Source organism: Lotus japonicus, chromosome 4 (genome assembly GCF_012489685.1).
Source record: "Lotus japonicus ecotype B-129 chromosome 4, LjGifu_v1.2".
Taxonomy (NCBI): Eukaryota; Viridiplantae; Streptophyta; class Magnoliopsida; order Fabales; family Fabaceae; genus Lotus; species Lotus japonicus.
The window spans coordinates 24,278,538-24,294,323 of NC_080044.1; the positions used below are offsets into that span (position 1 = coordinate 24,278,538).

A 15,786-nucleotide genomic window follows, 5' to 3' on the forward strand; every position below is an offset into this window, starting at 1 on the left:
ACCACCCTCCACTATCCCCACATTCAGTACTATCACCGCCATAACCACATTTATTATCTATCATTATTGGATACTTCACCACATATGCATTAATTTAAACGATATTGTAAGTTATACAGTGTATGAGCAAACGCTAACGCTTGATAGTATAAGAAACTTATCCGGACTTATACTATCAGACTAATACTATCAAACTTTATACTATACGCCACACCAAACAAGTCCTAATAGACACCCAAACACCCATGGTTTTTAACCGCCGCAAGTCAAGAGTGTTTGAGTGTCTCGCACTATTTTTTTTTTTGATATGTCAATGTTAGTTGTTAATTGTTAGTAAATTAGTTCCTTCACCAGATTCGAACCCTGGTCCTTCACCCTGCAAATCCCTTCATTCCCGTAGCTCACCGACCCTTCCCCCTTAACGTGTTTACCAATCATTACTCTTACCAAACGGGTACAGTCTCTCTCCACATTCTCTATTTTACATCAAATTCCATTCCATTGAGCGCCGTAATTTCCATTATAGTAACATATTTCATGACTGAATGAATTAACCAACCATTTCCTACGTAGCAAACAAACTTTCATATTCTAATGTTTCAGGAAAAAAAAACATTCTGATCATCATCATCAGAGTCTATGGATATAAACTGGTGCCTCATCTTCTTCTTTGTCCTCACATTTTCTCCTTCAGGTCCCACAAAAATACACGTGAATTGAATGGTTCCACTTGTTGAAGGCGCAGCAGAACCTTACTGTTACCTTCAATGGCGACCCATTCAGGTACCGCACAGGTTTTATCCTATTCAGTCCTCACCAACCACTCTCTAAAACCACCATCTCTCTTCCATCGCAGAGTCTCTGTTAACTCGATTCCCCTTGCTCTCAATGGAGTTCTATGCATTGAAAAGAGGTCATTTTTGTCCAATACAGCAACCCCAATAAGACCCTTTAGGTTCAATTCAAGTTTCTTACAAATGGGGTCTCAGGGAAATTGCCAAAGTAGAGATATTTCAACAAATTCAGCTGGAAGTGAAACTGGCAGCACTTCCTCACTCACCCAAAGTGTGAGTCTCTCTGTTTCCCCATGTTTACTTTCATTTGATCAATGAATTTGTATTTTCTAACAATAGCCCTATTGTTGTTGTTGTTGTTGTTGTTTATAATCTCCTATGGTGTGTAATTTCATTTGTTTATTTCAGGTGTTTGGGCTATTTCATTTGATTGTTTCTTTTATAGGCAAATGTTAGTTGTTAGTAATGTTAGTAAATTAGTCCTCCTCAGGGTTCGAACCGTGGACCCTTCACCCTCCCAAACCCTTATGTCCCCTAGCTCGTACCAGCTCTTACCACTTGAGTTAATATTCAGGGACTATTTCCTTTGATTGTGTTCATTTGATGCATGAATTTGTAACAATGGGCATATTATTATTGTTGTTGTTGTATAAAATCTCCTATGATGGGTATTGTGTAATTTCATTTGTTTTTTTTTTTTCAGGTGTTTGGGCTATCTCATTTGATTGTGTCCCTAGGGCTTATTATTGCTATGGACAAGTTTTTGAAGCAAGCATTTGTAGCTGCTGCCATCAAGTTCCCCAGTGCATTGTTTGGAATGTTCTGTATATTTTCAGTTTTGATTATTCTTGACTCCACTGTGCCTGCTGCTGCTAAAGCATTGATGAACTTCTTTGAGCCGGCTTTACTGTTCATACAGAGATGGCTCCCTTTGTTCTATGTTCCGTCTTTGGTTGTCTTGCCCCTTTCTGTGAAAGATATTCCTGCTGCTTCTGGCATCAAAATTAGCCTTATTGTAGGTTGGTGCATATCTTGCATATTTCTAGAACTCATTATTCGGATTTCTTTTATTGTACATGTAATTTTGCTTTGCTTATCTTTTTACTCTTTGTTTATGATTAGTTTTTTTGGGTGCGTAAACCACCCGGTATTCGGGATTTAGTAACAGTTACGAATCTTCATCACTCCCCCGGGTGTATTGTGTGCGAGCTCTTCGAGCGCACTCAGTCTTTGTTTATTGTTGATTTGGATAAGTTTCTATGAGTTTGCATCTTTCATGTTGCGGGAAGCTGTAGTAAATAGTCAAATTAGTTCTGAGAAGATAAATATCAGTGATTTAGTTACTGACTTTGCGCAGTCCTCTAATATGTATCTAAACGTCAAATTAATCCTTCAACATGCATTCTATCATTCAAATTAGTCTTCAAGATCTATGCAATGAGGTTGAATTACATTGAAGCAATGCACATTCCCTTCAGTATAATTTCCACAATTCAGAGAAATATGTTGTTTGCTTATTTAGTTTAGTTTACTGCAGTCAGCTATTTATTAAAATTTGAGTATTATGATCACTGGCATGCTGAAAATTAGATTAGTTGATTACCTTGTCATTTACAAAAAACATATTGTATTATTTTTTAAACACTGAAATAACAAGTTCTCCACTTTTGTTTTCAAATTTGTATTTCTTTTCTGTCACTGCATGTTTGATATTTGAAGGCTTATATTTATAATTTTGTCCAGTTGGAGGATGGCTTGCTACACTTTGTGTTGCTGGTTTCACGGCTATAGCAGTAAGAAAAGCTGTGAAAACTGAAATGACAGAGGCTGAGCCTATGGGAAAGCCCTCTCCATTTTCTTCTATTGAAGTGTGGGCATGGACTGGGGTTCTTCTTATATCGTTTGTTTCTGCATTATTTTACCCAACATCACTGGGGACAAGTGCCAGAACTTGCCTTCCGTTTTTGCTTGCAGCCACAGTGTTAGGATACATGGTTGGTTCTGGGTAAATATACTTCTTTTCGCTACTGTAGATACACTTTGACAATAGCTTAATCCCAACTCTCGTGGGGTTTTAAATGAAAGTAAATATTTTTTTTTTGTTACAAGTTAATGTTATTAGACTTTTATTACTAGCATTATGGTTTGCAATTTTGTTTCTTTACTAGAAGTTTATTCAGTCTTCCTATTTTTTGTTTTCAGATTGCCATCAAATGTGAAGAAGGTCTTCCATCCTATAATTTGCTGTGCATTATCAGCAGATCTGACAGCGTTTGCTTTTGGGTATTTTTCCAAGTCAGGTCTTGATCCTGTTTTAGGTATGATTGGAAGATCACTATATAATTTTTATAATATGTAAGATTTTCTGAATTTGGCTGCTAACTTCAACAAGGAAAAGAAACTTAAGCTCAAGATATCTAGTTTAAAACTTCTATTCTATGTCTTGATACCTTGACAAACATTTGAAATCTGCTGGCAAGTTGACTAATGAGTATTTGAGAGCTTGATAATTGTAATAATTAATGTAAAGCTGTGTCACTAAGGGATTTCTATGTTATGTAGCCTGAGTGTGATGGAAATTTGTCAGAAGGTACTATTTAATGACATAAATTTGTTTTTAGCTTTTTTATTTTTTTGCTAATGTCGAGGGTAGAAGCCCAAAGAAAACTATTTGTTTTTAACTTTTATAAGTCTAAAGCTTATGTATGAATAAGAAGGAGCATATGAACATTTTATTTTAAATTAAAGTTCCTTTTAACATGTCATATCATTGGAGCGCTTGGATCACTTCACTCAAGATGATATATGTAATAGTTCTAAGAGGAAATAGAATATTGAAGGTCAAACAAGGCCCCTAGGAGTATATGAGTGGAGAAGGCATTTGATTAACTATGCTACAGACCAGAAAGGACATTAGGACACCGTAAAGATAATGTGAGTAATTGAAAAGGTTTTCTTTCAAATCCATTTATAAATTAGAGGGGATATTACCGATTTGTTCATATTGAGAAAGCATCTTTTAGTAAATCAGGTCAAAATCATCACAGGCAGTCATTGATTGATAAATATTTAGAACAAATTTCAAGTCATTTTTTCTTTTGCTTTGTCTTGCACAACATGGTTCTGCTCCCTAGTCCACTAGTCCACTTCTCCACTGCAATTCTTTTTTTATCAATATCATTTCAGCATAATACAACTATACTTGTTTTTGTCTATTATTCTTTTCATAGGATATTACCTCACAAATGCATCTACTAATCCTGGAGCTGGTGACATTTTAATGGGATTTTTGGGATCTGTTATTCTCTCCTTTTCCTTCTCTATGTTCAAGCAAAGAAAGGTAACCATCTAACTTTCCCAGTAAATAAATCTGTGCTGCTAATGTTCCACTTGCCAATCATTACTGAGATACAAAACATGCTTTGCACCAGTTTCTATCTCATTCCTTAATGAAATATTGGTTAAATCGTTTAATGATTAACCATTGGTTTGTCTATCATATCCAGCTTGTGAAAAGGCATGCAGCTGAGATTTTCACCTCTGTCATCATCTCAACAGTATTCTCACTGTATTCAACCGCGCTTGTTGGACGTCTTGTTCAGTTAGAGCCATCTTTAACCGTGTCCATTCTACCAAGATGTATAACAGTGGCACTGGCCCTTAGCATTGTGTCCTTGTTTGACGGTAAATATTATGCCTGCGTTGCAACCATTTATCCTTATAATATTATCTGCAGTGGAACTTGATAAGAATTAATGGAGCAAATCCAAAGTTATTCATTCTTAAATTCGTAATCTGTTTAAAGAATACACTCACAGAGAAATGGATGCTCTAAATTTTTAATTGTATTTGATTGTACTCTTGTTCTATCTTTGAAAATTTCCCTTCCTGTCTGTAGGTGCCAATCCATCTCTCACAGCAGCTGTGGTTGTAGTAACTGGTCTAGTTGGAGCAAATTTTGTGCAAGCAACTCTTGATAAACTCCGTTTTCAAGATCCAATTGCTCGAGGAATAGCAACTGCTTCTAGGTATATTCTGTAATCCATAACACTTAACCAAATATCCTTTTTCTCTGTATTCCACACTTCCATTGCCAACATAAGTTCACATTGTGTTTTAGATTCTGTGTTCTGGTGGAGGGCTCGGGCCTTTTAGGTTCCCCATGTTATTCACTTTAATCTAGTTGATTAGTATTTTGGACAAGTATAAATGATATTTATTAGAAGAAAATAGGGTTACACATATAGTATAAAACCATTCATTTGTCTTCATCCAACTAGTTTTAGGGAAAGTTGGTTTGTGACATTGTATCTGAGTCTATGACTAAGTGGTTTGAAGTTCAACCCTTGCGGCTTCCATTTTTCTACTAAAAACTGAGCACAAAGTTGATGAGATTTTGCATGGTACAGTTTTGAAGGGCTACTGTGTTCTATTAGGGAAGTTGATGGCGGGGTGGCAAAATGGGTTTGGCCCGCTGGGCCGGCCCGTTTGGCCCACCTTTTTTGGTGGGTTGGGTTGGAATTTTGAACCCAAATTTTAAAAGTGGGTCAACCCAACCCAACCCGCATTTTGGCGGGTTAATGATGGGTTGGGTTGGGTTAGCCCGCCAACCCATTTTTCACTTTTTTTTGAATTTTTTTTCTTCTATTTTTAGTCTTTAAGTAGATTATTGTAAGGTGTTGATATATTAGGACAGACTTAAACTAAAAAAAACTGTTTTGAAAACTAGTCATTAGTCAATGATGACCATCCATGGATTCACCTATATAAGTTGCGGCTCTTATATGTAGGTTATGTTTTGTCTAAAACTTTCATAACTGCTCGATATTATCTTTTATAATTGTTGGTTGACTATAATTGGCTAAAGTAAACTTTTGTTGATGATTGTAAAACACATCTAGTGATGTTAAGTAATATTAAGTGAGTGTGTATCAAAGAAAAATGACATTTATCAATGATTTGAAGAAGGTTATTGACACTTACACTTGATAGTTGCTACTGAGGTTACAGTTTTACAACTTTTAATAACCACGCATGATAAAAAAAATTTGGTATTGCTATTGGTGAGATTTTCTAGTTGAACACATAACATTTAAAGATAAAGAACAAGTATAATTCTAATTTTTTCATGTGCCAACATATGAAAAGTGAAAGATTTCTTAAAATTTCTCATTGCACATCTTTTTTTATTTCACTACATTTTCTAAATGGGCTAACCCGCGAACCCGTCGTCCCGCCAAAATATGGGTTGGGTTGAGACTTTGAACCCAAATACCAAAAGTGGGCTAGCCCAACCCAACCCGCATTTCAACGGGTTAGTGGCGGGTTGGGCCTGGGCCCAACCCGCCAACCCATATTGCCCCCCTAGTTGATGCTATTAGTATTAATTCTGGTATCATATAAATACACAAATTTTCTTCTTCTTCATGAATACATGATCATTTGCTTGCTTGCTCTTAAATCAATTTTTTACAGTGCCCACGGGCTTGGAACAGCAGCTTTGTCTGCCAAGGAACCTGAGGCTCTCCCATTTTGTGCCATTGCTTATGCTCTGAATGGTATATTTGGATCCTTACTATGCTCAATTCCAGCTGTTAGACAAAGCTTGATTGCAATTATTGGCTGAAATTGTCATTAATATCACAATATGGTACTAATTTCATTCCTTTATATGCTATCACTTCCATTGTTTATTTGATGGCTGCACATATGTATAGAGAAATATTAAGATCCGCAAATAAATTTAGTAGCACCATTTTGTCTATTGTATAGGAAGCAATAATCCATTTGGGTATATTTATGTCATATACTACAATGACAATTATTTATGGTGTACTTGTTTTTTCTCAAAGTGAGGAGAATTCTTTACCTTCATGCTATGTTTGGATTAGTTGAATGTGATGGCAATCATGTGTTACAATCATGACATTTACTCATGATACATGGAAGCTAAAATTCCCATTTTGCCCCATCTCATTAGAAAGGCTCTAACAAGCAAGTTTAGAAATTCATTTTTGAATATCAAATTTTCTCTCCTTCCTTCTCCATTGTGGTTCCACCTTTCTAGTGCCTTCTATTTTTCCGATGCTTTCGGTTTCTCCAGTGCTTCCAACCGTCACATGGTGGTTCTCTAGTGGTGCTTGGTTCTTAATTTTGGGAAGGAGCATAGTAACTTGCAGTGAAGGTGCTTTCTTTCATCTCTAGTTTCTTCCATTTTGCTTTTCTTTCTCGCGATGCAGATGGTGGTTATTCACCAGGTAGATTAGAATGACTGTTCAGTGGAGGTTTGTACTGGTCCACTGTCATTGTGGCGATTGTTGCTTCATGTAGTGGTTCGAGTCGCATGTTCAGACTGTGGTGAGCGGATTTGACTCCTCTAAAAGGAGGAAGTCACTTTAAAAGGTATAATAAGCTATCACAACCGTTTATTGAGAAATCTACGGTTGAGATTTAAAGAATACCAGCTTGTAATTCATATTTACATAGTTGTAGATTAACTCTTTTATATGAAAGAGTTTGTATACTCACATCATACATTGGAAGTAATTTTAAAAAAGAGAAGTAACAATAAGATACAGGGATACACATTCCTTTTGTTTGATGCAAGTCCTTATGTAGGACTTGAATATTTTGCTAGGACAAGACAACCACCTTACTCAAAATCCAAAGCACAAGAGAAAACTCGAAGGCAAACAAAGTATGAAGCAATCCTCGATCAAGTGAAAACCCATACACTGTTATCCCCCCATGATTGTGCTGCAAATAAGTCACTGCAGAAATACAAATTATAAAGGTCACATGAGCATTAAAAATCAAATAATCATTGTATATCAATAAAATAAATCCTATGTGTATATATTAAATTGAATCTACAATTGTTATCTTGTGATTATCTCTAAAATGGTTCCTATTTAGAAATACAGATGATGGACGGTTTTCTGTCGACATCTACATTAGCAATGGTTAGTTTTTAACCCTGCAACTCAAACACTTGCAGTGGTTAAATACTTGAACCACGACTGACATGTATGTCGATTGGATGTTGACAGAAAACTACTATATGTTTGCGACTGTGTATAATCACTATTAGAGATAATACTCACCTAAAGATTGCCTAGTTTGGAAAGAGGAAAGGCGTGGGACTACTGATATATGTATGTCTGAGGAATCAGAATCATTGTCACTGGCTAGCCCTTCAGGAATTTCAGCTTTGCATTGCTCTGATTCAACAGAAGCATTAGTCACCAACATGTGCCATCTTGTGGCAATTGATACTATTCCTTGAGCTCTGTGTGTGATTTTTGCGGCACCCAAAATGCACAAAAAGAACCCACTCAACTGTACAGCTGAACAAATCTGCATCACAAAATTGTCTGTCACTATGGGGAGAAATTTCTATGTAGTTATAGTAGTTCATTTAAAACATTAGACTAGTCTATTAAAAAACAACACATGTACGTGTTTTACATTAAATTAAAAATTAAATATTGAGACAAATTTTAATGAATTCTAAACATTAATATTAATCTGAAGTACTTTTTATTTCCAAACTATTCCCACAAACTAATCCTCTCGAGGTCTCGGATATCACATTAAGTGGCTAGGTCTCGGATATCACATAGGGTTCTCTCAACAATCCTTCTCCATACACACTGTTCAGGGATCGAATCCTCAACTAAATGTTTAAGAAGCCCATGAGACCTATTGGTATACTCTAAAGAGTACTTACCAAATTTCCCTTGGGTAATTTAGAAAGAACAAATTAGTAAATTTGAATTTACAAGCTATATTGTGTGTGAAATATAAAATGAGAATGGTTTTTAGGCGAAGAACCTGCTTAAATGAGCTCATTTGAGTTTATTTTATAGTATAAGCATTTATGCAAGTTTTTGAGATATCTTATGTAACACACATATAAGCCCTTTTGAATTTATTTTCATCAAATTAGCGTATAAGTAAGAGTTTATCACTATCTTATAACCTATTTTGTGCTTATTTGAATAAACTTCTCAAGCTTATGAATAATTGTTTATGCAATAAACGCTTATTGTCATCTGTGCTTAATTAAGCCGTTTACTCAAACGCACCCAACGTCTAATGATCCAGATTTACCTCTTTCACTCTTATATAAAAGAAAACCATTCAGCTACATGTATCAAATAGAACATGATTCTTACCACAAGGTCACCAGAATTGAAGAATGTCTTGTCAGATTTGGAAGCCAAAACCAGCAACAGAGCACCCAATTGACTTACAGTCATTGTAACCACACACCAAACGATGAAGAACCTGTACCTATGACTTGTAACCCATAGTTGCCTTCTGATTCTAACATGCTCTCTGAATATTACACCTGCATCAGACCCACACCCTTCGAAAAGCTTGTGAACCCCTTCAAACCTCAGAATCTGAAGCTGGCAAGTTAGCCTGAAAAACACACACACCAACAAGAACACCCCTGTTCTGTACACCCAAGAAACCAACACCAACACGAACAGAATCACCTTCAGAGGTAACACAGGGCTGGTATTATATGGTGTTGAAATCTTAACAGCTGAAAAGAATGTGATTTTATGCGCGAGCTCTACGAAGAAGGAGGGTAGGACTATGTATGCTAAGTATTTGAATGCCTTCTCAAGCTCACGTGTGTACCCGCGTCGAACATAGGTAGTGTCGTCTTCCAATGCATCTAAGAACAGAAGCTGCCTTAGGCCATACCTGCAATTGAGGACATAGACAAAGATGACAAATGAAGAAGCTAATTTGAGTTTCAATTCGAGTAAAAACTGGTCAAGGCTATGATTATATGATTCTAACAGCATAATCCAATTACAAGATGTTTTTAACTTTTATATGTTCATATGTCAAGTACCCATTTACTAGATGAGGTGAGGTGTGGTTAAATGTTTTGGTACCTTCGGAAGAAACATGACAGAGTGAAGAAGGCAATGATGGCGAGGCCAGATTCTGGTATTTGGACAAGCTTGTTGAAGGAGAAGGGGTCATCTTCAGGTGCAGACGCAGGGACTTCAACGAAGAGGGACGTGAAGAGTGGAACAATTACAGTGAGGAAGATGAATGAGAAATAGGAAATGAGTTTTCCAACGCAGGAAGAGTGATCAAGAGCGCACCACTTGAGGCTTATGCGAAAGTTTCGCAGTTCATCGTAGACCAAAGATTTTGATCTCGCATAAGATGGCTGCAGAAGTAAAGGAACATTGTTGTTCTCGTGGTGTTGTGTTAATTCTCCATTTGGGTGGGGATGGTTCTCAGCAGCAAAAGATACTCTTCTGCCTGAGGAATTACCAATGTCAATGCTTGTTTCATTGGTGGAGGGATTATTCATAGAGAGGGAAAATATAGTCAATTGTTTTGATCAGGAAATGTTGGCAAATTTTGTGTTTGTTTTTGTTGTTAATCAAAATTATCAGTTTTAGAAAAAACTGAGTTGGGAACTAGTGAATGAGAAGAGACATGGAAAAAGGTAGAGATACATTGCTTTGTCTCGTGAGTGTTCTCTTTGTTTGCCCTGTACTAGAGGATACTAAAGGGTATATGAGATCACGGTGTCTGTGTTCTGGATTGAAAAAGGTTTAGGTTGTCATTTTCATTTGCACGCAGTCATTTTTTTTATTAAACACCCACTTTCTCTTTTATTTCTCATGATCTATTGATACTCTTCTTTTTTATTTTTCTCTTTATTTCATCACATCATCAATCTAGTTCCCTCACTTTTGCATACACATCAACAGTTATCCTTTCTTTTGTTGGGCATAGAAAAAGTTTGATGCACCGACGGTGTAAAGTTTTTTTACACCGTCAACCAATCAGATTTCAAGGATGTGAGAAAATCTCTCTTTTCATTTAATTTCTTTAATTGACATGTCACATCCTTGAAATCTGATTGGTTGACGGTGTAAAAAAACTTTACACCGTCGGTGCATCAAAATTAAACTCATTTGAGTATTGGAAATATAACTTCTTTTATTGGCTTTGTTTGATGTTGTTTTTGAAAGAAAGCTCTAAAAAAGATTATAGTTAGTGTGGAAGACTGTTCATGGTTCGGGAATGATGAACTTCCTTTCATTTTCATTTTTTGGTTAAGTGAAGGTTGAAAGTTGAAAAAAAAAACTGATTCTGAAGCCCATTGTGGTTGTATGCTGGTCATTATTGGGCTTCCCATTTGACAGGCCAATAATTGTTTCTACTGAACCGAGAGGCTGCTCCCCAAGATCGTTCAAGTACGAGGCCTACTGGGGTGATCACTTGGAGTGCAGAGATATTTCAAGGAAAGTTGGCAAGACACTAACCATGAGGGCTCAGTTTGGGAGAATCTCTCCAAAAAAAGCAAGAACAGTAGCATGGCATTACTGGGATGGAGTCGAGCAACCTTTAAAAAGGCAGATGTTGAAATCAGAGGCCTCAAGAAAGAGCTGGAAAAAATGACAAATAGCCCCCCACATTTGCAGGATCAGAATGAAATGAAAAAGATACAAAAGGAGATAATGGAGTTGTGGAAGCAAGAGGAGAAATTTTGGGGGCAACGTCCAAGACTAAAGTGGCTCAAATGGGGTGATAGGAATTCTAAGTTTTTCCATGCTACCACGGTGCAAAGAAGGAATAGAAACAGAATCATAAAAATCAAGAATGATAGTGGTGATTGGGTTGAAGGGACCAAGGAGATTCTAACTAGTGTGGAAGAGTACTACAGGGCCCTATTCACGTCGGTAGGCCCAAGGGACATGACCCAAAGTGTGAACGCAATTCCAAAGAGAGTGTCAGCCCAATGCAACAATGCTATAGAAGATGAACCCTCAGAGATGGAGATAAAAGAAGCGATTGAATCGCTTGGTGAGCTTAAGGCACCGGGCCCTGATGGGCTCAATGGCCTGTTTTATAAACAACATTGGACCACCATCAATGAGGAAGTGTGCTCAGCGATTCAAGCCTTCTTCATGCAAGGAATTCTTCCTGAGTTCATAAATGAAACCCAAGTTGCCCTCATCCCAAAAGTTGACAAGCCCAAAAGCATTAATCAACTAAGGCCAATTAGCTGCTGTAATTTTCTATATAAGGTCATTACAAAAATTCTTATCACTAGACTCAAGCTCTACTTGAACAGCCTGGTCTCTCAAGCTCAAAGTGCTTTTATTGGAGGGCGCTAAATCCAAGACAATATACTTGTGGCACATGAGATCTTTCACGCCTTGAAGGGGGGTAGAAGCCAAGCTAAAGACACCATGGCCATTAAGCTCGACATGAACAAAGCTTATGATCGTATGGAGTGGGACAATCTCCAAGTTTTCTTAGAGGCTCACGGGTTCAATGAAAAATGGATCAACAGGCTCATGGTTTGTGTAAGAGGAGCTAATTATAGATTCAAAGTGAATGAGGAACTTAGTGGTAGAATTTTCCCAGGGAGGGGATTGAGGCAAGGAGACCCCCTCCCCATACCTCTTCGTGCTAGCTGTTGAATCACTCTCATGCCTCTTTCAACAAGCCCATGCACAAGGGTCCCTCAAAGGCTTTCGTATCTCCCAAAGTTGCCCTTCCCTCACTCACCTTTTGTTCGCTAAAGATGCCCTACTCTTTGGTAAGGCCTCGGAGGAAGAAGCTTACCAGCTTGTAAACATTCTGAATGCCTTCACCACAGCCACTGGCCAAATGATTAGTGTGGAGAAATCGGGAGTAATCTTTAGCAAAAATTGTCTCTATCCTTGGCATATGGGAGTGTGGGACTACCCTGGGAAATATCTAGGGCTCCCAGCAGAGTGGGGGAGATCAAGGAGCCAAACATTGAATTGGTTGAAACTTAGGGTCCTAGACAAATTAGATGGGTGGAAGGAAAAGTTACTTAACCAAGCTGGAAAAAATGTGCTTATCAAATCTGTATTACAAGCCATACCTTCGTATGCAATGGCTATCATTAGATTTCCAAGCTCCTTTTGCAAATCAATATCCTCACATATTGCACGTTTCTGGTGGAGGAGGCCGGGAAAGGAAAGAGGGACTCATTGGAAGGTTTGGAACTTCATCTCGAAAGCTAAAGGCAAAGGAGGACTAGGATTCAAGGATTTCTCTTTAATGAACACAGCTTTCCTTGCTAAGCAAGCTTGGAGAGCGTATAAAAACCCCTCCTCCTTATGGGTTCTAGTGCTTCAAGGCCTCTACTACCCCCAAACTAACTTCCTGCAAGCTAAGTGTCGAAGGGGTGCCTCGTGGGGTTGGCGCACCTTGGTGCAAGGGAGAGACTTCCTTTTAGAACATGGTCGATGGCTAGTGGGGACTGGAAAAAAGATAAATGTTTGGAATGATAAGTGGATAGGTAATGAGCTCATCCCTATGCCAGTTGGTAGTAAATCTTGCCTCACAGTAAATTCCCTCCTAGCTGAGAGTCAAATCGCTTAGGACAGTCATAAGCTTCTTTCGTTGCTTCCTAGACATGAAGCCATGCAAGCTCTCCGCATCCCTATAAGCATCCTTGGTGAGGAGGACCAATTTTGTTGGCCACACGCGAGGGATGGAAACTACTCTGTCAAAACGGGATACCAGTTAGCGCACGCCAAAAGCCACTCAAACAACTCTACAACCGGTCATGATCTAGATGATGACAGCTCCAGATTGTGGCACTCTATCTGGAATCCGCCCACTCCAGAGAAGATCAAGGTCTTCATCTGGAAATGCTACTTTGGAGCGTTCCCAATACGAGAAGCCCTCCATAGGAGAAGACTCACTAATGACCTTTCATGCCCCATTTGCAATCAAGGCCCAGAGACGATCCTGCATGCTATCACTCAATGCCCCTGGACTATCCCAGTGTGGTTTGGTTCACACTTACAGGTCGATACAACTGGAGCTAGCAACCAATCTTTTGATCAATGGTTTCAGTCCATGGTTTCGCGCCTGAACCAACCTGGAGAGCCCCTCACCTCTGGCATTCGTTCCTTAGCCAGAGATGACAACGTCCCTCCATGGAACAGAGCTAATCGACAGGAAAGTGCACGATGGTCCCCTCCAGGCCCAGGGAAACTGAAGTTCAATGTCGATGCCACCTTCCAACAACAAACAAAGCATGGTGTGCTAGCTGTCGTGGTTCGGGATGAGAGAGGAGGTACAGTGCTCACCCACACAAAGAGGCTTGTAACAACCTCACCAATTGCAGCAGAAGCTCTGGCAGTAAGAGAGGCTCTAATCTTGGCTCACAATTTGAACATGGAGAGGGTCATTATTGAATTAGACAATCAAGGCTTAGTCAAGTTGATTCAGGAGAGGCGATCACAATGGGAACTGGCTCCAATTCTTTGGGACATCCAGCGCCTGCGTAACTTGGTTGATTGCTTGGGAGTACAATGGACTCCGAGATAGGGCAACGTCCATGCCCACGACCTGGCCAAAGTAGCTGCTACGGGTTTTGGAATGGTTTAGGTCAGAAGAGCGTAGGCGATACACTCTATGCTCCTTCCCTTAGTTTTAGTGCTTATGACTTATATTTACGTGTTTACACTTAGGCTAGCAATTGAGCTTAATTTCCCTAATTTGATGTAATTGCTCTTTATGGTCCTCGTGTGGGGCTTGTCCCCTTTGTCTCTTTGTAAGGGCTTCCCCTTCCAATTTATGAGAATCAGTTTCCTTTGACCAAAAAAAAAATTATAAATTAATGTGAATTCCCCCAGATAAGATAGTGAAAGCCATTAAATTAGTAATAAGTCTCACAAAAATTTCAATTAATAAGAAAGTGTATCACTAGCATTCACTACACGGATGAAGATTCATCTCATGCTTTATTGCTATGGATTTGCAACCATGTGCAAACCATATTAATTGAAATTTTTGTTTGTAACTTGTAGTGTCATCCTCAAGGTTGCACATCCAAATCCAAAGCCATAAGGTATGAAAAGTAATTGAAATTTTCCTATTAACTCATGCAAGTGAATTACTTGCAGTCTTGCATGAATTAATAGGGAAATTTCAATTACTTCTCATGCCTTATGTCTTACAATAGTATAATGCCTTATGAAATTCTTGTTCGCCTTGGACAGAGGTGTTACACAATGTTCATGATGAAGGTATGAAAAACGGTAGAAAGGGGGGGTTTGAATAACGTTTTCAGTACAAAACTACCACCTTAAAGATTTTGACAAATCTTTCGAGAACTTAAGTGCTAAAGGTAAGAGATAGAAAAGCACACAAGGATTTTATCCTGGTTCACTTGATAAATCACTCAAGCTACTCCAGTCCACCCGTTAAGGTGATTTCTTCCTTCTTAGAATGAAGGCAATCCACTAATCAGGTAAGAGTTACAACTGCACTTGAAACCTACAAGTGACTAACAATTACACTGACTTAGCTCACACTAAGATTCACTCTCTTAGTCTTCTCTAGGATCCGATCAACCTTGATCTCCTAAAGGAACTAAACAAACTGTTTATCAAAGAAATGTTTACAAGAGATTTGCTTCTAAAAAGCTAATAGTAAACACAATGAATTTCAGATGAAAGAAAGCTTAGAATATTTTGAATATCTTGCGCGTGTGTATTGCTTCTAGTATTCTCGCAGCTTCTTTCAATCTTCAGCCTCTATATATACTCCAAGGATTAGGGTTGAGCGTTGCATGGGAAATGCTACCGTTGGAGGGCAGTTCTGGAAAATCCAGCTTCTGCTGTGGCTGAGAACGTTAGGTAGGTCGTCAGGAAGGTACACTTGCTTTTGTACTTGGATAGCGACTTGACCTTTTAACCTAGGAGACTTCTGATCAGGGGAATGCTTCATATTGGAACTTGTGAAGCCGGTTGATTAGAGTCAGAGGGAAAGCACAGATCCTCTGACCATTGTATCTTCTGATTCTGAACTCAGAGGGAAGAACATGGCCTTCAGAGTTTCTTGCTTCTGGACTTCAGAGTTTCCACTATTCAGCTTCTGGATCTTCAGAGTCTTCTACACCATCAGAACATCTGAACCTTCAGTGTTTCTTGGCTATCAGAACTTCTGGATC

At 38.4% G+C, this 15,786-nt stretch overlaps 3 protein-coding genes across 4 annotated transcripts; 2 read left to right on the plus strand and 1 right to left on the minus strand.

The window, feature by feature from the left end:
• Positions 1–591: 591 nt before the first annotated feature.
• Positions 592–6,662, plus strand: LOC130711248 (plastidal glycolate/glycerate translocator 1, chloroplastic). 2 transcript variants are annotated; one of them, XM_057560786.1, is made up of 9 exons: positions 595–783; positions 857–1,067; positions 1,498–1,813; positions 2,538–2,799; positions 2,997–3,112; positions 4,025–4,134; positions 4,301–4,478; positions 4,693–4,822; positions 6,270–6,662. In XM_057560786.1, the coding sequence occupies exons 2-9, from the start codon at positions 978–980 to the stop codon at positions 6,418–6,420; spliced, it is 1,353 nt and encodes a 450-aa protein (XP_057416769.1). In that variant the 5' UTR covers positions 595–783; positions 857–977; the 3' UTR covers positions 6,421–6,662. The 2 variants fall into 2 exon arrangements, with proteins under 2 accessions (XP_057416768.1, XP_057416769.1); XM_057560785.1 differs by having other exon boundaries at positions 592–1,067.
• Positions 6,663–7,125: 463 nt separating this feature from the next.
• Positions 7,126–10,328, minus strand: LOC130711249 (uncharacterized). Its single transcript, XM_057560787.1, has 4 exons — positions 9,710–10,328; positions 8,972–9,512; positions 7,898–8,150; positions 7,126–7,564 (listed from the first exon to the last, which is right to left on the minus strand). Exons 1-4 carry the CDS (start codon positions 10,138–10,140, stop codon positions 7,428–7,430), a joined length of 1,362 nt encoding a protein of 453 aa, XP_057416770.1. The 5' UTR covers positions 10,141–10,328; the 3' UTR covers positions 7,126–7,427.
• Positions 10,329–13,244: 2,916 nt separating this feature from the next.
• Positions 13,245–14,159, plus strand: LOC130712517 (uncharacterized). The gene has a single exon (XM_057562351.1). It carries the CDS (start codon positions 13,245–13,247, stop codon positions 14,157–14,159), a length of 915 nt encoding a protein of 304 aa, XP_057418334.1.
• The last annotated feature ends 1,627 nt before the right edge of the window (positions 14,160–15,786 follow it).